The sequence below is a fragment of the Hyperolius riggenbachi genome, chromosome 6, assembly GCF_040937935.1.
Source record: "Hyperolius riggenbachi isolate aHypRig1 chromosome 6, aHypRig1.pri, whole genome shotgun sequence".
NCBI classification, from domain to species: domain Eukaryota; kingdom Metazoa; phylum Chordata; class Amphibia; order Anura; family Hyperoliidae; genus Hyperolius; species Hyperolius riggenbachi.
In genome coordinates this window covers 251156969-251182014 of record NC_090651.1, presented here as the reverse complement: position 1 = coordinate 251182014, position 25046 = coordinate 251156969, and the positions used below count along the sequence as shown (strand labels likewise).

Sequence of the window (25046 nt, the reverse complement as noted above, 5' to 3'; positions counted from 1 at the left end):
GGTAGGGAGTGACAGGGACCACCATTTAGGTAGTGAGTGACAGGTGCCCCCAGGTTAGGAAGTGACAGGGACCCCCAGTTAGATAGTGACAGGAGCCCTCCTGGCCGCCGCTCCCCCCCTCTCCTCTCGCAGCCAGCAGCGTCAGACCTCGATTAGCGGGCGACCCGACCAGATAGAGCGGGCGCCGGGCGCCCCACGCGGTATATGCGGGTGTGATGTCACTTCCGCATATCAGCGGTGTCCGCTAGGTTCTAGCGCCTGCTCTATCTGGTCGCCCGCTGATCGAGGTCTGACACTCTGGCAGCGGGGACAGCCGGGGGGGGGGGGGGGCGCGGGAACCCCTGGGGAACAGATAGGGGGCACCCCAGGACAGATTGGGGGCACGGGCCCCACAAAATAGGGCTAGCAACGCCCCTTGAAATACATCATCATTAGCACAATGATCAATCTTTTACACTGTTAAAAAAAAAAGCTAATGGGTTGGGAATAGGCTTTCAGAGATGGGGCGCAGCAGATGGTTGGAGCAATAGTGTCCACTGCTAAAAGTTAGATTTAGTACCTTCAACACCTAATAAGGCTGGTAAGATGAAGTTTTAAATGTCAGTTCTATCTCCCCAATAGTATAGTCAGGTTACTACAATAGCAGGATTAAAGAAGAGTTCTACAAGGAACCAATATATCCAACTGAGCTAATATTAGATACATTTTATTCAAATATGTTCAATCCATTAAACGTAACAGCTGCCAAAATTTACAGAAATTGTTCAGAAATGGCTTGGGGGGAGAAAAAAAAAAAAATAATAAAAATAATAAAAAAAAAAAAACACAAAAAAAAAATATTGGATGTGGTTGGGCGTACATTTAAAAAAAAGGCACTACTGTAATGTGGGCTCCGGGGGATAGCCACTAGTAGACTATCAGTAAAATTTCAGATATTCTACTATTGGGCAATTGGTAATACGACAGTAGAATATCAGTAATTTTCACCGATATTTTACCATCAATGGAAGTACCACCACCACCCAAATTACCCCCTGAGCACTGCTATTGTTGCAATTAACATTTTGGTGTATGCAGCAGCAGCGCCCAAATTACCTGCTTTGGACATCATCTGCCTGCCCAACTGACAGGGTTAGCCTGTTACAACTGTCAGTCTGCAGTTTTGGCCAGTACCTGTATATGATGGCCATCTATCCTTAGAAGGGGGTCAAAACTTTCCAGTATGTAATGTCGAGCTGTTCCTACAGTATCCGATTGGCAAAGACTTCTAATGCTAGGTACACGCAATGTAATGTAGTGCCACATTGAGCCAGAGTGACATTTGTAACAGATCATTTTAATAAGAGGACAACCTTCCAACTTTTGTTCCATTTTATGAAAAAAAATAAAAAAACAAATCAAGAAACATACATAAAATGCTAAGAAAATGAACAAACGAGAAAAAGAAAAGAAATTACCTCTCCTGGGCCCATGTGCAATTCACTTTTTCTCCTGAGTTTTCTCCTAGGAGATAATTTTTTATTTTCAATTTAAAATATCTTTTTAACAATTTGCTATAGAAAAAAGTACAAAAAAATAAATGAAAATACTATAAAAAAAAATATGAGTATTTGTTTGCTTGCTGGCAGTTTAAAAGGCATTTTATTTACAAATTGTGAAAATATCACCTAGGAGAAAACTCAGGTGAAAAAAAAGTGAATTGCATGTGGCCCCAAGTGTTTATTTTTACAACATTCAAGTAAATCTAATCTTCCACATTAAGTGCTCAATCAATATAATCTCATCATCTTCCCTTTCCAACACCTTAAACCCAGGAATCTGCAGCGTGCAAGGGTATTGATAACCCAGCTCATATTTTTACGGCCAAGATTAGTATCTAATCTATGATAATGCCATGCATAATAAAACCAAATAAAATTAAAGACTTTTGTAAAAGGATAACCCTAAAATAGATGTATTTAGACTAACCAGGCAGGATTGTAACACTGGAACTAAAACCGTTTAAATATACAAACCAATTCCACAGAAGACAACTGTAACTGTGAGGTTGTCCTTGGGTGACCCTAGATTGTAGCCGAGAGCTTCAGCTAAGATAAATGTAAGATTAGTAATAAGAGGTCCTGGATCTATGATCTCGGAGCAAACAGGGATTATTGATATAATTTAATCTTCTACACGATGGAAAAGGAACATTATCAATGTTTGACTTTTTATGATCCCCTTTAATAGGCAGAAGGGAGTTAGTAATGACATATAGATTTTTTTTGTTCTTCTTTTACTACCACTGTCACTTTATTAGTTTGTACATATGCATTGCTAGGAGTGCAGTCACTTATGGGTGATGGGGCTCTGCACAGCAAGGCAACAAGATTAGAAGCCCTCTGCCTCTGCCCCGTCCTGCTTGGATAAACAATCCACACTATGCTGGGGGCAGGCAGATTGCATGCAGACTGCAAGAAGTTCACCATTCAATGAACGTGTAAATAAAGCTCCTCGTGAACTTCCGGTCTAAAGATTTGACTTTTGCCAAATTTCAACTTTTGCCAAGTTGGTTGGAATCACACTCTTTATTGAGCCATCTGTATAGACAAGTAGTTAGTTGACAATTGTTTCGGGGGCCTCGCAGGGTCCCCCTTTATCAAGGCCACACGCCTTGATAAAGGGGGACCCTGCGCGGCCCCCGAAACAATTGTCGGCTAACTACTTGTGGATACAGATGGCTCAATAAAGAGCGTGATTCCAACTAACTTGGTGTGCTGATATATTGGAGAAAGACTTTGCTGGTGACACTGCCTAGGTCACAATATCAAGCACCCAACCTTATACAGAGGTGTGCCCAACCACAGCTTTATGTACAATTAGGGGTTGAAAATGACTAACAATGACTTCCACTCTATACAGCTACAATATCGTGGGAATTTATGACAACCCCTGTACACCAAATAGTGTAATAAATTGTTCCATGAATACACAATTATATATAATACTGCCAGTTTAATAAAAAAAAAAAAAAATAAATAAAAAAAACACACACACACACACACACACACACACACACACACACACACACACACACACACACCTTAAATATAAACAACAGGGAATTTCAAAGACTTGTGGCGCTCCAATATGTTTTTACGATAGTTTCAGTAAATGCAGTGAGCCCTACTTTCCAGCTCCAGAAGATGGATGAATTGAGCAGCAGGAGAGATATAAAGGCTTACCCAGTATGTCCTTTTTGACCCTTGTGTACAGTCAGAAAGCATGTTTCAGTAATTCATATACGGACTGACCGCTGTGAGTTTCAGTAACGCAACAGCTATATGAGCACAATGTCTCAGGCCAGACAACACTGCTTCCAGCTTAAACATCCATGTCTTCTGTTCAGAAGTTTCAAAACCTAGCTGAATACCATTTCATGCATTTGTGACCTTGAGTAAAAATAGCTGGAACATAAGACCCTCTCACGGACTCACTCGAAGAAAAGAGGTGCTTGAAGTAGAAGATGCAGCAACTATAGAAAAGGCTGGGACATGGCATTAGGTTAGCAGAGTTAGCAGAGGATGATGGTACTTTCATGGAATAAAAGGTTTTATCGACTCAGATCTGCAATGGTGTTTTGTGAAAAGGGGCCCTCAGGTAACAGAAAAATGCATTAAGCAGATGCTCCCTGTGGAATAAATTAAACAAAAAAGGGCTACACTTCAAATGTGCCAAATACAATACAGTTCTAAACATCGTCCTCTTTGAAATAAGGGGTAGGATTGCTTTAGCCGCAAAATGTATCAGAACAATGAATGTGTATTTAAAAAGAAAAAAAAAAAAAACACAATGTTTATGTAACATGTTCACTTAAAGCAGAACATATTTTTTAAAGTTTTCAAACTTGGAAAGTGTGGAAAGACACAAAATACTTGTTTTACTGCAGTATGTGTCCCCAATGGTGCAATTTACCTCAATTCTGGTCCCTGAGCTTTCCAGGGCTCTGATGTGAACTCTACCTGTCCTCAGTACTGAAAATAACGGACAACAATAAATGGTATTCACTAGTGTTGGGCGAACATCTGGATGTTCGGCCGAACATGCCCCTGATATTCGGCATGTTCGAGCCGAACCCCGAACCCAACCCGAACATGTCCCTTTGGGGCCCCTATAGGGTCCCAGCATAAAGGGAGAGCATGCCCCGAGCGCGCGGGGGGGGGGTGGGTTCGGAAATTCCCCCCACACCTCCCCGCTAAGCTCTCCCTTCTGCCGGTACCTTATAAAATAAAATTTAAGTGCCCCGAAAGTACCTGAGGAGGAGGGCAGGAAGAGGACAGCCGGAGATCCTAGGCGCTAGTACCATCTGGTACTTCCGCCCTCTCGACGCACTTCCTGTTTACATTTGAAGTCGCGTCAAGAGTGCGCAGAAGTACCGCGATGACGCGAACGAGGGTACGCGTCATCTACATGATGATGACACGTACCCTCGTACGAGTCATCGCGGTACTTCTGCGCACTCTTGACGCGACTTCAAAATGTAAACAGGAAGTGCGTCGAGAGGGCGGAAGTACCAGATGGTACTAGCGCCTAGGATCTCCGGCTGCCCTCCTCCTCAGGTACTTTCGGGGCACTTACATTTTATTTTATAGGGTACCGGCAGAAGGGAGAGCTTAGCGGGGAGGGGTGGGGGGCATTTCCGACCCCCCCGCGCTCGGGGCATGCTCTCCCTTTATGCTGGGACCCTATCGGGGCTATGTTCGGCCGGACACGGCTGTGTTCGGCCGAACAAAGAAGGCCTGTTCGAGTTCGGGCAGGGTGCCCGAGCACCCTCCCGAACACCACGAGGTGTCCGGCGGAGCCCGAACCGAACTCGAACAGGCCAAAATCCGGGCGAACCCGAACAGTGGCGAACACTGTTCGCCCATCACTAGTATTCACTATTTAAAGTTTAAAGTGAAAATAAACTTTTCAGATTAGCTAGATGTGTTTTACTAAAGGTAAACTAAACAGACTGAGTCTCCTTATTTATGTTTAGTTTAAAGGCTTTATTTTATGCTGGGAATACACGGCTCGGTTCAGAGCCATTTAGATGGCTCGATAGATCATTTCCGACATGTCCGATCTCCCACCCGATCGTTTCCCCCGCTCGATTCTGCATGGAGGACAATGGGAAAAGATAAGAAAAACGAGCGGAAGATAAAAGAATCGCCTGCAGAATCGAGCGCGGAAAACGATCGGGCGCAGAATCGAGTGGCAAAATAGAGCAGTGTATGCCCAGCAGAAGTCTCCTTTCTGTCTGAACAGCAGCTGCCAAATCGGACTACCTAATTGAAAGAAAACCTATAAAAGAAATGACCCCTTGAACTTTCCAGCTCTAAAACCTTATTAGGAGCTTTATCTCACCGTTTCTCAGCTGTTTTAGATTCCATTTAGTTTTCAGAAAACTGAACTTAACTGGGAAACCTGCCTGGGGGATCGCATCAGGCGACTGACAATCAAGAGCATTGTTCACTACACACACACACACACACACACACACACACACACATAATATGCAGGCTAACAACCCAACTGCCAGACTAGTTATGTCGTTTGAGGGATTGGATACCAAACCCCAACAGGCAACATGCCTCGTACATGTGTTCAAGGTGTTAGACTAACAGTGTGGTTTATTTTATTTTTTTTTGTGATATCGGAGGTGGAGAACATACAAATGCCTTACTACCTGAAGTACCCTGCTACTATTGGTACTTCCATACACAGTGAAAAGCAGCACATGCTGCACACAGCGTTTAAGAAATACTAGTGTACACCACAGTCTCAATACCTAATAAGGTTTAAGGACTACTAATACAGCAGTAGCCAGGAAAGCCACTCGGGCCCCACCAATTGCTTGAGTAGTACATATGTATTGTACGTATGTATATTTGCTCATACAATAAGAAATAAATAATTCTCAGGAGACAATGCTCTAGGAAGGTTTCCAACAGCATATGGTGCCTCTTCAATCCAGGTCTTGTCAACCCTTGCAAAGAAGTCACCAGTGAGTGACTGCTCCTTCAAGACAATAAACATATCAGACCCCTTCTGGTAACAGAACCACTAGGACTATAAGAGGGGACAGTAATCTTTAATTGACCAGTCCACTACACTTTTTTTCTACAGTTCAAATGACTGAAGGCCATGGAGTGGATGGCCACTGAAGATGCACCAGAGGACTGTCACTCATGCCACTTTCACTGTGATACTGATGGAGAAGGGAGATCTGGGTTAAACAGGACGGCGACTGGGACCATTGGTGGTCTTACTGGAGAGGTGAATACCAGGTTTTCTCCAATCATGCGATTTAAACTAGTTTTAAAGTCAGACCCTCCTTTTCAATCGTTTTATTTTCCATTGGATACTATTACTTGGAATCTTTCACTAGGTTTGCGGCAATAAAAGTAAAACCACACACTTAAGTGTTACATGTAGTGCTTAACGTACCCATTATCAGTGCCCTTGTCAAAAGGAAGACCACTCTTTTACGATCTGTTAAAATCAGCTGACTCAGGTTATACTGGATAAGCCATATGCTTGTTCCAGGGTTTTGACTCAAACACTACTTATGCCAGAAGATCAACAGGGCTGTCAGACAGCTTTCATTGTTTACAAGGAAATAAATATGGCAGCCTCCATATCCCTCTCACCTTAGGTTCCCTTTAAGCACCTCAAGTTTAGTATTAAAGACACTCCATGTTAGTTTGTGGAGGGCCACAGAATGTGACGATGACACCAATCCTCATGCTTCCCCTAGACCTGCTGTAAACAGGCCGAGTTACATTTTTAATGGAGGGATGGGGGTTGACTGATTTACTGAGTGCAAACCAATATCCCCAATATCTTTTCTCTTTCCTATAATAACATATCCCATGCCAGCTGCCTGCCCGCTTAACACCGGTGCAGATTTCTACATCAATATCAATCTATGCCTTGTTTTCTGCTGACAGACGGTTTCTGGCCTCGCAAATTGAAACGTAATTCAGCACATCCTGGGCACTTCCAAAATATTTGGAGACATTTCTCATTTTGGTCTGTTCTTTAGATTTAATCTCAAAGGGAGGGAATATAATTTTCTGCTGTTTTGCTTTTTCCATACAGTATTGAACTGTGGATATGATGGATCAGTACACAGATGTAATTATTTCTTACACCGAGGACCCGAGCTTTCATATTTATGTAGCTCTGTAAACTTAGAGAAATCATTACTGTGTGTTCCAAGATTTAACTTCTCAAAACGCAAAGCAGGATATTTGGCAGGAGGGAGCCTTAGAGATAAAAACTGGTCGGTTGCTGCTAATATGAAGATGTTTATAGCATTTCCAAGGCTTTCCAAAAACAAAAACGTGGCTTTGAACTTTGAACTAGGTGATGAATACATTTTGTTTTCTAAATACTAAAATCTAGTTAAATCCAAAAGGTTTCTTTCAGCTAGAAATCATGGGTCCGCAAAGCAAGGTTTTGGTTGGGCCCCTTGAATTTCAGATCAGTGGAAGTGCATAGACAAGCTCTCTGCCCCACAAACAATCTATACTGTCTAGGTGCCCCCGCCTCTTATCAGAGCGCCCTCTAGAGGGAACTGTAGTCATGGAGATGGGGTTGCATGGACAGGATAGGTCATCCATGGAGCCTAGAGGCGTGTCAAAAACCTGAGCGGTTTTTGCCTTTTTCATGATTGCTAACTCAGTAAAGGACCAGCCCTTAAAGCGTTGCTATCATATTAATCCGGCATAGCGGGGTCTAAACCCTCTATAACAGTAATTATAGATTGACGGTATACCTTGAAATGAATCAGAGCACTCAGTATATGATTTTATATAAAAAATTGTATTTGCTTATCATACAGCATATATACAAAATATGAACAGTTCCAAGTAGTGTTTCCTTATTAACAGTATTCCATCTTATCAAGGCTTTAGAGCCAAGCAATTATCAATCTTCTAAGTACATTCAAAAAGTAATATAACGGTTGTGTTATGTAGAATAAGATCAAAAGTAGTCTCATCTGTATCAATACCTGTGTATATAATAGCTGTGTAAAACTTGTAGTAATCTTCTTAAAGAAATAGCATAAAAAATAGCTTCTAAAAAACTTCTTGCTAACATCTTAATAAAACTTAATGCTGAAAAATTAATGTAAGTCACCAGAATATTAAGCATATTACCCCTTCTCTGTCATCTCTTCAGCATCTAGAACCACTTGTGGGAAGGTAGCTTCTGCCTCATGTGTCTTCTCATGAGATTGTTGGGCTTCTGCATACTATGAGCTTTCAGCTCCTACCTTTATAGGGGCTGGAGGCAATATGGCTGCCTAATCTGGACTTTCCCTGGATCCCAGGTTCTGATTGGCTAAAGCTTTCGTGCGTCAATGCTTTATCATGTTTTGATTACCTAAGTCACAATATTATTGTTTATAAATTCTTAATTACCTTATCTTGTGGGAATTAACGTCATTTGGAGTGCTTGACATTTTGTTTAGATCATTTCTGACGCACGTAATTAAAAATGGACGTCAACAGCCATCTTGTCTGTTGGCTGACCCAGACATGGAGACTAAACAATGTCATTTATGACGCATTTCTGATAAAGTGTTCGCTGCTAATTAGTTTTTGGAATGTGTCTGTACTGTCCCAGGTCAGGTTGACCCTATACACAGACCTGTAAGAGCCTTCAGCAATTTAAGGCTTATTAAAACATACAGGGCTTCTAATATACTTATTTAAATATAAAGCTTATTATAGAATTCTTCTTAAAACAATGAATCATATAAGGAATAATTACATATTAAATCTTAATATAAAATCAATGTCTATATTTTTGTCTTTCTTATAAAATAAATATAATGTCCACCGGCAGAGGTCAGCATTTCATAACAAATAACAATCTATTAATAATGTTGATTTTATAAAAGTATGAACCCGCCAGATGGCATCATTGTCCTGAATACGGGACAATACAAAAACCTTGGAACTTATTGACATTCCAAAGGACAATCATATTCAAAACATGGCATTATATTTTTGCTGGCTGTGATGGCCTTCAAGCCACTGAACATGTCAACAATTGTCTAGCTTACAAGTTGAAACAATCTTATAAAAGTTTTACTTTCTCATCTTCCACGGGTAGACTACAGATTTTAAATATCTTTCAGAGTAATAGATTCTATTATATAGGGTTTAACAATAACTATTTCTATCTTTAGAAGGACTGTATTGATCATTAATATTTAGATTAATAATATCCGTGTGTAATAATTATTGCAGTAATGTTAATTTTAAACCAGCATTCTGTCTTACACATACTGTGCAGTCTAACCTTGACATTAACAAAGAATGTTTTGGCTTCTTGTATCCAGTACATCAACAATCTTCCAGCTTGCAAGTTAAAATCTTTTAAGCAAAACAGCCTGGAATATGCTCACATAGCGATATTAAAGAAGTACTATAACTTTACAGTTCACATTGAAATTTTGCATAGAACATTAAAGCTTAAACCATACACTTATGACAGCTTTTTCCTGCATAAATAAAACCGCTAGAATTCTGACAGGCGAGTTCCCATCTATGCACACCAGCTGCACGTTGAGGGGGGGGGGGGGGGGGGGAGCATTGTAGGTTTTCACGAGACCCACCACAGACCCAAATATTGTTGCTGCCGGGCCCTCTCACGACGGTGTGCCAAATAGCTGCTTCTATGGCTGCTCTGTATGCCACTAGTTTCATTTTAGTGATAGGATTGGGAAGTGTCACAACCTCTTATTAGGTTAAACCAAATTATATCAAACGTCCAGTCCTTGTGACATTGGCTATGCTGACAGGAAGTGCCTGCAAATGGGGGGGGGGGGGGGGAGGGAGGGGAGGGAGGGAGGGAGAAGTTTCCTTCCCATGCCATAGCAAGGAAAAAAAATACTGCTAAAAAATTACTGGCTTCTTTCAAAGATTTCCTAAACCTTCCTGTTATAGTGATACTTCACACTGAGGCAGGCTTCTCCCTAAAATTGGCCCTAGACTACTACAATATACAATGGACAGGGATTAGATTAGAGAATGGTCATAAAAAAACAAAAAAAAAAACAAAAAAAAAAAAACACCACAACATCTTTATGTGAGGTTTACTGGATGAGAGGAGTGAACAGAACAGCATAAAAATGCAGACACTCCAATGTAAGATTAACCACTTGCCGACCGCCCACAGCCGATGGGCGGTGGCAAAGTGGACGCCTTAAGGACCGCAATACGCCGTTGTGCAGCAGGTCCTTAAGGCGTGTCCGGCCAGCAATCGCGTGTCCGGCCAGCGATTGCGTCGCCTGGCCCGATACCCCGCCAGCCAATTAGCAGCGCCGGCGGGGTTTAAAATGTACGATCTGGCCAATAGAAATGTATATTACACTTTGTTTACGTGACAAAGTATTATACAGGCTGCCTCCTCCTCCTCCGCACTCTTCGTCGCACGGATCGTCCGAGGAGGAGGCTGCCCTGTAGTCAGCGCACAAAACAGGTTTTTTCAGCCACAGACCCCCCCGATCGCCCACCCCAGCCCTCAGGACCCCCCCTGACCACTCCAGCACACAGACAGTAGCACCCAAGCACCCCCTAATAAACCCAATCACTCACTCCCTGCCACTATCTGCCAACGCTGTTATTTAGATTAGGTCCCTAACTGCCCCCTAGGGTCCCTTTATCACCCCCCCTACCCTCAGATCCCCCCAGATCACCCCCATGTATACTATTTGCCTTACCCACTGATCACCTGTCACCTGTCTATCACCCCTTGTCACCACCACCCATCAGAGCAGACCCTAAACTGTACCTTGGGGGCACCTGATCACCCACCCAGACCCTCAGATTGCCCTCAGACCCCCCCCCCCCCCTCCTGATAACCTCCCCAGTGCATTTTTTACAGCTATTCTGCCCTGTAATCACTACTGATCTCCCATCGGTCACCCCGTGTCTGCCACCCATCAGATCAGGACCCAATCTGCACTGTGCGGGCACCTAATTAACCCCCCTTACCCTCAGATTGCCCTCAGACCCCCCCCCCAATCACCTTCCCATTGCATTGTATTTGATTGTACTGTAATTGTATTTGATTGTGCTGTAATTGTATTTGATTGTGCCGACATTGTATTTGATTGTCCCATGATCGGCTTTGATTGTCCCGTGATCGGCTGTGATTGGCTTTGATTGTCCCGTGATTGCCCTGTGATTGTCCCGTGATCGGCTGTGATTGGCTTTGATTTCTCGTGATTGGCTTGGATTGTCCTGTGATTGTTTCTAATTGCCTCTGATTCCCCACTCGCTACCACCCCCGTCACTAACCTAGTGATCTAAAAACAGTGATCAGTGAAAACTGTCACTTTTTTAGTATTACTAGTGTTAGCATTTAGGCCAGTTAGCTAGGCCCCTTTGTTAGTGTCGGTTAGTGCTCAGCCCACTGCACCACAGTCACTAATTAGCGTCATCACTGTCGCTAATCAACATTGTTACTATATAGTATCTGTAAGTGATCATTACTGATCGCAGTCAGATCTATTAGGCCTGGAACCCACTGAAAACCGCAAACGCAAAACGCAACCGCTAGCGTTTTGTCTGAGCGGTTTGCAAGCGGATTCATGCGCGTTTTTGGTCGTGTTTTGCAACATTGTATTTTTTTCCCCAGCGGGTGCCTAGCGTTTTGCGTTTTTATCCTGATTGGTCCTGTGAATTATTTTTCATTTTGTTACAGTGTGCTTAACCGCAAAACGCTAGCAAAACCGCTCAGTTTAGGTTTTGCTGAGCGTTTCTGCTAGCCTTTCAATACTTTACATTGAAGCGCTAAGGCTCCCAAAATGCTGCAGGTCCTGCGTTTGCGTTTCTGGGAAACGCAAACGCTCCTGTGGAAGTTGCCCCATCCATTAACATTAGCCCAGCGTTTTGGCAAACTGCTAGCGTATCGCAGTGCTGCCAAAAGCGCTCCTGTGGGTTCTAGCCCTTAGGGTCACTAGGATCCACAAAAAAAAAAAAAAAAAAATGCAGTGTTTGCCCGATCAGGCTTGATCGTTCGCCTGCACTTGCGTTCAACCCACCCCACCGCAGTGACAGAATTTTTTTTTTTTCTGATCACTGCAGATCAGATTTTTTTTAATCAAAACTCAGTGACCACAGCTTTCTACCTCTCAAATACTCCCTTTCGCTAGGTAGGTGCTCTTTTTCCTGGGTAGTCTCAGAGGATTACCCCCTAAATTTAGCAGTCTACCATGGCAAGAAAGGGGTATTCCGATGATGAGGTGTTCAGGTACATGACCCTGTCGGATGAGGACGATTGGAACGAACCATTCGACGAATCTTCTGGGTCAGAGTTTGAACCTGAATTGAGCAGCGGCTCACTGACCGATAGCGATGACGAGGTTGAGGTCCCGGCTAGAGCCACGCATACCACACCCCATGTCGTTGGACCGCAGGTGGCGCAGGATCGGCCTCAAGGGCAGCAGAGTGGTGCTCGTGCTGGTCTGAGATTTCATGGTGGGGCAGGTACCAGCAGCACAGCATCTCCTGGACCTAGCACCAGTGCTTCCTTATACCCTGGTGAAGTGGCGAGCACCAGCATGGAAGTTGAAACTGGTGCGGTGGCACGTGCAGTAACACCCCGGTCGCAGCCACCAAGTAGACGGGCCCGTACTAACCCTAATTTACCAGAGGTGCTGGCAAATCCAAATTGGCAATCCCCTGATACCGCCGCACCCATACTGCCCCCTTTCACCGCCCAGTCTGGAGTCCAGGTGGAGACAGATAATCTAGGATCGGCCCTAGACTTTTTCTATCTGTTCTTCACCCAGGATCTCTTAGACCTAGTCGTGGCAGAGACCAACCGTAAAGCCACACAATTTCTAACCGCCAATCCGAATGTCTTACTTGCCCAGCCATTTCGGTGGAAACCAGTCCAAGTTTCCGAAATTAAAATTTTTTTGGGCCTTTTCTTACACATGGGACTAACGAAACAGAATGTGTTGCGGTCTTATTGGTCTACGGACCCAGCACAACACGTTCCCTTGTACTCTGCTGCCATGTCCAGGACACGATTTGAGAACATCCTGCACTTCCTGCACTTCAATGATGACGAAACCTGTCATCAAAGTGACCACCCTGCTTTTGACCAGCTCCACAAAATTCGGCCCCTCATAGACCACCCATCATTAAAATTTGCAAATGCTCATACCACTGAACAGCAAATCTGCGAAGCAAGCGCGCCCGGTATGGGGTGAAACTGTATAAGCTCTGTAAAAGGGCCACAGGCTATACATCTTATTTTAGGGTCTATGAGGAAAAAGACTCCAAATTGGAGCGGAGGAGTGCTTTTCAGCGCTGTTAGATTTGGGCGCAGCCGGCGCCTCCATAGACTTCAATAGGAATCATTCCTATTGAAGCGCTCAGTGAGTAACGTCGGCTCCGTCAGAAAACGGAGCCGAAGTTGTTTAAAAACATAATAATTCGGCCTCCAGCAATCGCTGGAAGCCGAATTATTTCATTCCCCCACTATCCATGTCGGCCTGGAGGGGGAATAGTAATTAAATCGGCCGGACTTGTGCAGAAGCAGGATCAGCTATATACACCGCTGTATCCTGCGCCCAAGTCTACCGGTGCCGATTTCAAATGTACTCAGTTGGAGCCGGTCGGATGCCCTGACTACCTGGGGACCAGTGGAAAGGTTGTGTGGGACTTGGCGCCACCCTTGTTCCAGAAGGGGTACCATCTTTATGTGGACAACTACTACTCAAGTGTGGCCCTCTATCAGCACTTAAAGTTAGAAGGAATCCGATGCTGTGGCACCGTGCGGCCTAGTCACTGGGGCTTCCCCCAACAGCTCATTACCACCAAACTTCAACGGGGGCAGAGGGCCGCCTTGAGTGCTGACGACCTGCTCGCGGTGAAATGGAAGGACAAGAGGGACGTTTACTTTCTGTCCACCATTCACGCAGACACGACAGTTGAAATTCAACGGCGAACTGAGGTAATTGAAAAACCCCTTGTCGTCCACGAGTATAATACCAACATGGGAGGGATGGACTTCAATGACCAGAGGTTAGCGCCCTATTTACTTTCCCGTAAAACAAGACGCTGGTGTATAAAAAAAAAAAAAAAAAAAAAGGGTCTTTTTATCTAATTCAATTGGCAGTTTACAACAGCTTTGTTCTCTACAGTAAGGCTGGGAGAACTGGATCGTTTCTTCAATTTCAGAGACAGATCACTATGGAACTCCTGTATCTAGGAGGTGTCCGGGCCCAACCCCAATATGCAACTAGCTGGCTGCATGGAAGGCATTACGCCTATCAGATTCCGTGTGCCCCAGGTCAACGCACCCGAAGAAAACGTTGTCATGTCTGCAGCAGGGCTGGAACAAGGTGTGACACCACTGTTTATTGTCCCCGCTGCCCTGACCAGCCTGGCCTATGCCTAGGGGCGTGTTTTGAGAGGTACCACAAGCAGGTACACTATTAGAGAGTAGGGAACTACAGACACAGCGGTAGGCACACAAGGGTCTCTCAGTGCTATTTCACACTGCTGCGATGCGTTAGGGCAAAATGCCTAGCGAAAGTCACACTTTGCTGTCCCCCCCTACGCCGGAGTGCTTGAGGGCTCATTTTCACTATAGCAAATCCGCATGCGTTATCCGCATGCGGATTCGCACAGCCAATACAAGTGGATGGGCCTGTTTCCACTTGTGCGTTGTGCGAAGCGTTTTTGTGTGCGGGGAAAATCTGCACGGCAGAGCCGTCAGAATTCGCTCCCCGCACACCGCTAAGCGAATTGCATACAATGTATCTAATAGGGAAATCGCATGCGGTTTTGGCATGCGGTTTTCCCTGCGATTTCGCATAGGAGGTAATGTTAATTTACAAAGGCAGTGACATGGTTAAAATCGCCCACCTACTACCCTATGCAAAATCGCGGGAAAAACGCATGCAAAAATCGCACCCGCATGCGATTTCGTCTGCAGTGATTTCCCAGCGATTCCGCACCGCACAAGTGGAAATGCAGCCTGACTTAACGCTAGTGCATGCCTACGTTACTGCGTGGCTTCTGCTGCAATTTCGGTCGGCCCGGAAGTCATGTTAGTCTATGGCGACGCAGTTCATTACTAGGCCGGATACTACTCTTGTGGTATTCCCTGAAGGTCCGTTTTGGACGATACGGTGCGCCGGGCTCCACCCACCGGATATGTCAATATGCAGTGTGAAACCAAACATCGGGTTTCCAGAGACCCCAATACACAGGGCTGCCAGAAACCTCTCCTTTCACTTGGGACAAAATGCGGAATGTACTTCGCCACAACTCTGTGCGATTTGCACTTCGCACATTGTCCCATGGGGGAGGAGAGGTTTGTCCTCGGGAAGTTAAAAAAAACACCAAAAAACAGGTAAGCAAAAAAGTTAATGTTTGGTTCACAATGTTAAGGTTTTGATTAAAAAAAGTTTAAAGTTTATTAATGTTAATTAAATAATTGCTTTGCTGCTTGCTTGTTTTTTGGGTTTTTTTGTATTTTTTTTTCTCTTTTTCCATCCATTAACCTTCCAGGTGGACTGAGCGAATGACTAACCAGCTGCAGCACTGATGGTGCATCCTGACAGAACATTGCACGTCTGTCAGGTTATACAAAATTGGTGCATGCAGCGCTGCAGGACGAGATTTCTCCTCCTCAGTAAAAAAGGATACGTTTGCCGAGGCATATGGGCCGAGGAGTGGTGTTGGGGGTTCATATGCTTTGGCAAGCACTTTGTATCAAAAAAGAACTCTGGCAATGATTTGTTCATCCACATCGATCGGTGTGAATGGATAAAATCGGGTATGCCAGGGCATACAAGCTGAGTGGGTTTGGCCATTTTTGGGTGGCAGCTCCTATGTCCTGGCAGACGCCTTCTATTTTTTTTTTTTTCACATTTTTTTGGGCAGATATTTTTTCATCCACATTGATTGATTGACGTTCATTTTTCCTTTCAGCCCAGAGTGCATTACCCGTATGCCCAATATAAGGAGTATAGCAGAAACTCCTAATACTGGCCATACATGTAATGATTGCAGAGACCCTAAAATGCCAGGACAGACCCCACGAATGATGCCATTTTGGAAAGAGGACACCCCAAAGTATTCCGTGAGGTGCATGGTGAGTTCGTAGAATATTTTATTTTTTGTCACAAGTTAGCAGAAATTGTTGTTTTGTTTTGTTTTTCCACAAAATGTCATTTTCCGCTAACTTGTGACAAAAAATAAAATTTTCTATGAACTCACCATGGCCCTCATGGAATACCCTCGTGTGCATTCTTTCCAAAATGGGGTCATTTGTGGATTTGTGGGGTTTGTTAACGGTCCTGGCAAGTGGGGGGGGTGCTAAATTGTAAGCACCCTTGTAAAGCCTGAAGGTGCTCATTGGACTTTGGGCCCCTTAGCACAAGTAGGCTGCAAAAAAGTACCACGCATGTGGCATTGCCGTACTCAGAAGTAGTATAATGTGTTTTGTGGTGTATTTTTACATATACCCATGCTGGGTGGGAGAAATATCTCTGTGAGGCCCAGTGTACACCAAGCGGTTTTTGGAGCGATCCGCCGGCCGCATCCGCCTATAAAAACGCTTGGCTTATGTATTGCAATGGGATGGTGCACACCGGCGGTTTGAGGTTTTTGCCAAGCCGCAAACGCGCCTCCTGCTGCGCGTTTGCGGTTTTCTGAAGAGTTTCGTCCTCAATGTAAAGTATAGGAAAAACGCAAACCGCTCTGAAAAATGCTACTTCAGAGCGGTTTGCCAGGCATTTTTGTTACAGAAGCTGTTCAGTAACAGCTTTTACTGTAACAATATGTGTAATCTGCTACACAAAAAACACACCCAAAACCGCTAGGTATGTTTAGAAAACCTCTCTAAACATACCTAGAATCGCTCTGAAATCAGCTCCCAAAACCGCTAGCGTATTGCAGATCTGCTAGTGGTTTTGGTGTGCACTGGGCCTAAATGACAAATTTTTAATTTTTTTTTTTACACACACAATTGTCCATTTACAGAGAGATTTCTCCCACCCAGCATGGGTATGTGTAAAAATACACCCCAAAACACATTATACTACTTCTGAGTACGGCAATACCACATGCGTGGTACTTTTTTGCACCCTAACTGCGCTAAGGGGCCCAAAGTCCAATGAGTACCTTCAGGATTTCAAGGGTCATTTTGAGACATTTGTTTTCAAGACTACTCCTCGCAGTTTAGGGCCCCTAAAATCCCAGGGCAGTATAGGAACCCCACAAAATGACCCCATTTTAGAAATAAGACACCCCAAGGTATTCTGTTAGGAGTAGGGTGAGTTCATAGAAGATTTTACTTTTTGTCACAAGTTAGCGGAAATTGATTTTTATAGTTTTGTTTTTCACAAAGTGTCATTTTCCACTAACTTGTGACAAAAAATAAATTCTATGAACTCACCATACTCCTAACAGAATACCTTGGGGTGTCTTCTTTCTAAAATGGGGTCATTTGTGGGGTTCTTATACTGCCCTGGGATTTTAGGGGCCCTAAACTGTGAGGCGTAGTCTTGAAAACAAATGTCTCAAAATGACCCTTGAAATTCTGGTACTCATTGGACTTTGGGCCCCTTAGCACAGTTAGGGTGCAAAAAAGTGCCACACATGTGGTATTGCCGTACTCAGGAGAAGTAGTATAATGTGTTTTGGGGTGTATTTTTACACATACCCATGCTGGGTGGGAGAAATCTCTCTGTAAATGGGCAATTGTGTGTAAAAGATTGTCATTTACAGAGATATTTTTCCCAGCATTGGTATGTGTAAAAATACACCCCCAAACACATTATACTACTTCTCCTGAGTACGACAATACAACATGTGTGGCACTTATTTGCAGCCTAACTGCGCAAAGGGGCCCAAAGTGCAATGAGCACCTTTAGGCTTTATAGGGGTGCTTACAATTAGGCACCCCCCAAAATGCCAGGACAGTAAACACACACCACAAATGACCCCATTTTGGAAAGTAGACACTTCAAGGTATTCAGAGAGGGGCATGGCGAGTCTGTGGCAGATTTCATTTTTTTTTTGTCACAAGTTAGCAGAAATGTAAACTTTTTTTTTGTTTTATTTTTGTTTCAAAGTGTCATTTTCCGCTAACTTGTGACAAAAAATTAAAATCTATGAACTCACCATGCCTCTTAGTGAATACTTTGGGATGTCTTCTTTCCAAAATGGGGTCATTTGGGGGGTATTTATACTATCCTGGAATTTTAACACCTCATGAAACATGACAGGTGGTTAGAAAAGTCAGAGATGCTTCAAAATGGGAAAATTCACTTTTTGCACCATAGTTTGTAAACGCTATAACTTTTACCCAATCCAATAAATATACACTGAATTTTTTTTTTTTTTTACTCAGACATGTCGCAGAATAACTTTCACGCTCAAATGTATAGGAAATTTTACTTTATTTGAAAAATGTCAGCACAGAAAGTTAGTCATTTTTTTGACAAAATTCATGTCTTTTTTGATGAATATAATAAAAACTAAATAAAAAAATAAATAAAAATAAAAATCGCAGCAGCAATCAACTAGCACCAAAAGAAAGCTTTATTAGTGAGAAGAAAAGGACATAAAATTCATTTAGGTGGTAGGTTGTATGACCGAGCAATAAACTGTGAAAGCTGCAGTGGTCTGAATGGAAAAAAGTGCCTGGTCCTTAAGGGGTAGAAAGACTGTGGTCCTCAAGTGGTTAAAGGAGGTAGTTTGTTTTACTATGGTTAATACCAGTACAATGCATATCTACAGCAGGAAAAAAAAAAAAAAAAAAAAAAGAGTTTCCTACCTCCGTATCATACCCTATGACACTGTCATAGCTGTGACTAGAATATAACATTGCACCATAGTACTCAGTGACACAGTGTGTGAGGAGGATAGATAGAATCAGAGACCCCATGGGAGGCTCATGACCATAACTGCCAGCAGTTTAGCCTGCAGCTTATAAAGGGAATACCCAAATATTTCAGCACAACCCAGCTTATTAACCTCTGTATTCCGAATCCTCAAAAACAATCAGACATCACACCTAAAGAAGTCATGTACAGAACACAAGCAAAATAATTACCCGGATGCATGGTATAGTTTCCAATACATGCATTTTCAAAGGCAATCTAAACCACAATATTGTGTGCATTAACATTGAACATTTCCCCCCAAGGCACGGTCAAATGAGCGCTGAAAATAGATGCCACAAGCCCAGGTGGATTACACCGATATCTCCCACTCTGATCTGCAGACATGATAATTTTAAGGCTATTGTCTGGGATTGCAGGCTTCAGTTATGAGGTTTAGGCAATAATGTTACTATTGCTTCAGCCATGGATGAGAATGTCACTTTAAATCATTTTAATGCATGATGTATAAGAATAGCTGTGAGCGTTGTCTGAATGGGGGCACAGGAAAGGTGTTGGGGTATTTTAATTTCTCATTGTGCAATGCAAAATAGAGTGCGAGGCAGGGAGCTCTAGGAAAACTAGAATATCTATATTAAGGGTTACATCTCATTAAAATAATAAGCAGGTAGAGTTTGCTCCTGAATAAATGTACCTAAGCCATTCAGGCATAACCACAACGCAATAAAAATTCTATCACCGTCAATTCCCTAAGGGCGTGAACAGAACCAGCCACAAGAGAGATATGGAAGATACCATTGCTCACCTACTCCTAAAAGAACTAGTTACCTAGCTGTTAGATACTGAACAACAACTGGACCTGGAACACAGATGCCTATTAAGAGTGGTAAATATCTGATCTACATAAGAGCACCAGGTGAGCAATTTAAGTGCAGGTCATAGAGGGAATGTTGCAGACAGAAAAGCAGCATTATTAGGAGCTCATCCGTAGCAAATATCATTTCAGAAAGGGCAGCAGCATTCTTGCCTGTCAGCAACAGAGATATGGTCTCAGCCTCACCAGCGACACTTTTGCATGCAGGTTTCATATTCTCTACATTTTAGCACAAGTTTCTCCCAAGTGCACAGTTTTCCTTCCACAACCCTCCTGATTGGCTTTCTTCCAGAATAGTCTCTATGCAAGTGTGAAAAGGATATTGGATTGTGAGTCCTGCAGAGGAACAGTTGGTGATTTGATGCATTCAATGTTCTTTATTTGAAGAAAAGGCAACAAAACAAAACAAAACAAAAAAAAAAAAAAAAAAAACAACAAAAAAAAAGAAACAATGGAAGCTGTGATGCATTATCTGTAAAAACAGGAACGCAACTTCACGCATGTTATACGGTAACGCACTGTACGGATAGTATAGTCCGCTCTAATGCATTGCAGCAGGTGCGCTCTGAATGTTGCATAAACTTTCAATTATAGTGCGATTCTATGCATTAAAATGCCTCCATTACTTCGCACCACAACACTCCACTGAACATCGCCTCAATCTTTATGGGACAGTTAGATAACATGCAGCTCATGAAGTCTAAAATCTTTAAAACTCCTACTTCGTATACTTGTACTAGGTCAGCAATACAGTGAGGTCACAGCCCCGGAGATTACACATTTAGCCCATTAAATATGCTGCCCTCCAGGTACAGAGCCAGCAGCACACTAGCATCACTGCCAACAGGGAGGAGGTAAGCATGTGAACAGGAGCCTTAATTATGGCAAGGTTCACCTTAGGCTACCCTGGGACTATCAGAATACATTCTGCGCTAGCATCAGATATATAATCTAGGTCTAATCAAAGAGAACACTAGCCTCAAAATTTCTCCTAAAATATATCCTCTTCTTAGAAACAGAATAAAAAAGATTTCCTACCTACTGTGGACTTGTGTCGTCTTCTCATCGCTGCCATTACTCAAGAATGACCCTTGCTGTCTTTTTAAGAACAGATGTATAACTGAAAAGCCTTGAAATTGGTCAGCGACTTAAGTATTAAAGTACGGGGAGAAGAAAAAGAAGATTGCGGCAGGCTGATTCTCTTCATTTCCCTACTGTCAGCCCTCTGATCTTATTTAAAGACGTTCAAACTGCTACTAGCTCTAGTATTAGCAATCCTGAACAGAGACTTCAAAATGCTTTCTGCCTTCTGTCAAGCACCCAATTATGGAAAAACAGCAGTAATGTCTACATCCAACACCACAAAAAACCACACACACACACACACAAATATGTATTAAAACTTTGTATCCAATCTTCCTCTTACCAATCTGACCAATTTTCATGTTTGGAGATGCTACGATGCTACCCCCAATCCACAGGAACTCCTCTGCCAGCCAAGAGATCCCAGATTTCTTTTGCTGCAGAGGTGGCTTCATGTTCTCCATGATTCTTTGTAGACGCTTAAAAAAAATAAAATCTTATAGAATAGAAAAAGTCTTCTGGCCAACTGCCAAAGAAAGAACTAAGTACTTCAAGAGAGTATTAAACAAAAGGAGTTCAAAGAAAATTCCCACCATTAAAATCCCAGCAAGATATCGAAGAAGAACTCTGTGCATTATATCAAAAAGGCATGCACTGTGCGATATTTCTTGGAGCTTGCAAATCTATGAGCACATGCACAAAAGAAAAGCAAAAACGTGCAATTGAAAAACATGTAGTGAGAGATACTTTGGGGAGTCTACTCTGCATCACTGCTATCTGTCAAAGCATTCTCCTTTTTTTGGTCAATCCTAAGTGTCTATTGGAGTCTTCGGACTGCCAGGGATCCTAAAGCACATCCGGTTCCACAAAATGTGTAAGGTCGCACGCAATTCTGTTCCTGTTCAGGATTTTCACTAATCCAGAGACACATATCCCATCGGAAATATCTCAGAAGGCCCAGAGAATGCCAGCATTGTGTACAGCCCTCTCTAACAACACTTGCTAAAACCAAACAGTCCAACACACACTAGCACGTTAAAGTGGATTTCTAAATCTGTCACGTGTAATAATCCCTAGACCAGGTCTCTGCTCTATCTAGCCAGAGGATTACCATCCTATGAAAGGCAAGAAGAAAAAAAAAAAAAAGATTACTTTTACGCTGCATCTTCTTTCCCAAAGGTAGGTCTTACGAGAATGGACGACTTGCCATGAGAAATTAACCATTTCTGAAGATGCCGTCATGTACCCAGGAGAGAGAGACAAGATGCACAGATATTCCAAGTGGAAACTTAATGATTCACATTCTCAGGAGAGTCTGTATTTTCCTACAACGCCATGAAGTCACAGGTGTACCAGATGTAATGGGTGACATTTATAGAGCTCCTTTTCAGCTTTATAATTATTTCTTTATTTATAAAAAGTACCATCATCTTTAGAGGTGCTGTACAGAACACAGTACTATAGTAGGGATCATAAATAAAGTGTTCTAAAGATGGTCAACGACGTGCTAACAAATCGAGCAAGCGCAAATAGGCCAAGCAAGGGCACTTCCTGACAATGGTCTAATTCCAAGCTGCATATAAATTTGCATTATATTTTCAAGCAAGCTGGAATGATAAGCATTTTTATTGACCATCTCTGCTCATTAATACAGACATACCGAGTGGAGTACTGTTAAAGAAGTCACTATGTGCTGGATTTTATGCTTCAAGAGAAGGTCTAGCACCTCATCCATGATCTCACGGGGACAGAACAATCTTTTGTGCGATTACCTTCCCTCCAGCCACCTTCTGTACCTCACAATACGCAAGCACTGCTCGTAAGGGCAATAAGGCCCCTTACAACGGTCCACATACATTTAAAACATGAAGGCACTTGAAGCCCAAAGCAGGGAGGAAGTTTCAGTTGATTAGACCATACTTCAAAGTCAATCACATTCAGGAAAGTATACAGCGGTCTTGCACTCGTATCTCACTGCAACGCCAAATTGTAAATTGATCTTGTGGAAGAGTCCAGAGACAGGGTCATATGCCTAGCTCCGCCCCGCCCCCACTCTACTTGCACGCCACATGCCCAGCGACATACTCCCTGCTGGGCTGGAAGCACGTCATTGGTATTCCCCGCTGTCAGTTTTCCTGAAATGTAAACAACGTGTATAGAGAACTCAGAATGCTGTACAGTGTACCGCAGACAGACAATTATAATTTTACCCAGCTTATATGCCCTGCATGAACATATGGTGGTTGCATCATAATACATCCCAAAAATTGAGAGAACCTATTTTACTCTGTACATGAATTAGTTTGGTGTACTTTTAGTCCGCACTATTGGCTCCTGGCTGTTCTGTTTATATTCTTAGTCCCTGGATCTCCTGGTACCCGCTCTGTCAAGATTCCTCTTTGCAAAACTGCATATTAGTTCCCCATCATGCCTGTGTGTGCCCTGCGTAATAGGTGTAATGAATGCAGCTCTAACCCGTGTAAGGCATATCTCTAAGTCCATTACCCTCCTTTAGCTGCTGAGGGATTTGATAAGTGGCAGTACTGAACATAATTTAAGAGAGGTTAATGTAGGAAAATCCGTCTTGCTACCATCCCTGAAAACCACTAAGCAGCAGTACTTACAGAATAAGCCTATTAAATGATGTTCCTATTCTTACTTCTTTTCATCCTTTGTAAACCTCTCTGTTTATTAAACACACAGTTCAAAGTAAACTCTTCATGACAGAACTAGGGACACTGCCATTTGTGAATTCAGTTATGTCCCTCTCTGTTATAGTGTACAGGAGCCAAGAGAAATGAAACATTTGTTAAAAGCCCAGAGAAAGATGGGTGCTGCACAAGTCCTCTTTTCCAGTTTATGGTACGTAGTTCAGTGAAAACTCCTCCACACTGGGGCGTAACTAGAAATCACTCTGCCCCCCTGCAAAACTTAGGATTTGGGGACTGGGCTTTTTACACAAGACCCTGCAGCACACTGAATAGAGACTGACTACAAATCTTTATATAAATATTTATTAGTGGCTGAGCAGAGGTCATTAGAAACGTTGTGCAGGGAGCAGAAAGCTTTTTCTCTCCAAACCCTTAGTTGTCAATTTCTCAGGACAGGGAAAAGAAACCTTCTCCACGGGGCCCCCCTGCAGCTGCATCTCTTGCAGGGTCTTTTGTCATGTCCCTGCCTCCACAGTGTCACAAGACAGGATAAGGCTACGTTAACACTGGTTGTTGCATTGCATTCCCTGTAAAAACAGGATTGCACTGCAACGGAGGAGACAAGTCGCATAGTACGTTATATGTACAGTGTGACTAGTGGTGTAGCAATAGAAGATGCAGAGGTTGTGACTGCTAGGCATGGGTTCACAAGTCCGTAAGGACTCAAATTCGTGATTTAAAGGGAACCTGAACAGAGTAAAATTATATAAAACAAAACACATGGGGTACCTGCAAATGAATATTACATACTTACTTCCGTCAGTTCCTCAAAAACTCACCATTTTCTTCTTACAGTGATCCCCTCCAGTTCTGACAATATTTTGTCAGAACTGAAATATACCAGTTGCTGTCAGTTACAACTGAATGTGCAAGGTACTGTCCATGTTTCTCTATGGCTCAAGTGGGCGATTACAGTTTAACAGTGTGCTGACCAGGAAGCCGTTATGGGGTAATGGCCATTTTCAAAATGGAGGAGAGAGAATTCCATTGACCACAGTGGACAAACAGGACACAGAAGAGGAGAAAGAGACTGACGATTAGACTACACAGGAGGTAAGTATGACGTGTGCATGTTTATTTTGACTTAATTTTCATTTCAGGTTCTCGTTAAATAGGCTTAGTTGCCTCAGGTGTGCGGCTGGGAGAGAGGGGGTTACTTACCCATAAGTCTGCTTTCTTCTTTGCGTTTCAAAATGTCTTGCATGCGTTAACAGACTCTTAACGGCTTAAAGGAGGAAGTGCAGTAGTTAGTCTTGTAACACGTCCTTATGGGTAAGTAACCCCCTCTCTCCCAGCTGCACACGAGGCAATTAAGCCTCATTTAAATCACGAATTCGAGTCCTTACTGACTCGTGAGCCCACCACAGTGACTGCATTTGGGCCCTCAGGACTAGAGAGACCCACTAGAGGTCCTCCTCCATTCATCTTATTAGCTTTTCACTGGTGCTATGCTGGTAATGAACAC

At 43.1% G+C, this 25046-nt stretch overlaps 1 protein-coding gene across 14 annotated transcripts in view; it reads right to left on the bottom strand.

The window, feature by feature from the left end:
• The window catches only part of PLCH2 (phospholipase C eta 2), a 1280386-nt gene that overhangs the window by 547766 nt on the left and 707574 nt on the right, over nt 1–25046 (bottom strand). For 2 of the 14 annotated variants that reach the window (XM_068240673.1, XM_068240687.1), the window contains exon 1: nt 21214–21861. The exons of 10 other annotated variants lie outside the window; for them this stretch is intronic. In XM_068240673.1, the coding sequence (XP_068096774.1) occupies nt 21214–21334 (121 nt within the window). In that variant the 5' untranslated portion in view covers nt 21335–21861. Of the gene's footprint in view, nt 1–1095; nt 1126–20825; nt 20890–21213; nt 21862–25046 lie in introns of those variants that run through there. 2 more of the 14 variants (XM_068240684.1, XM_068240686.1) reach the window with 2 other exon arrangements.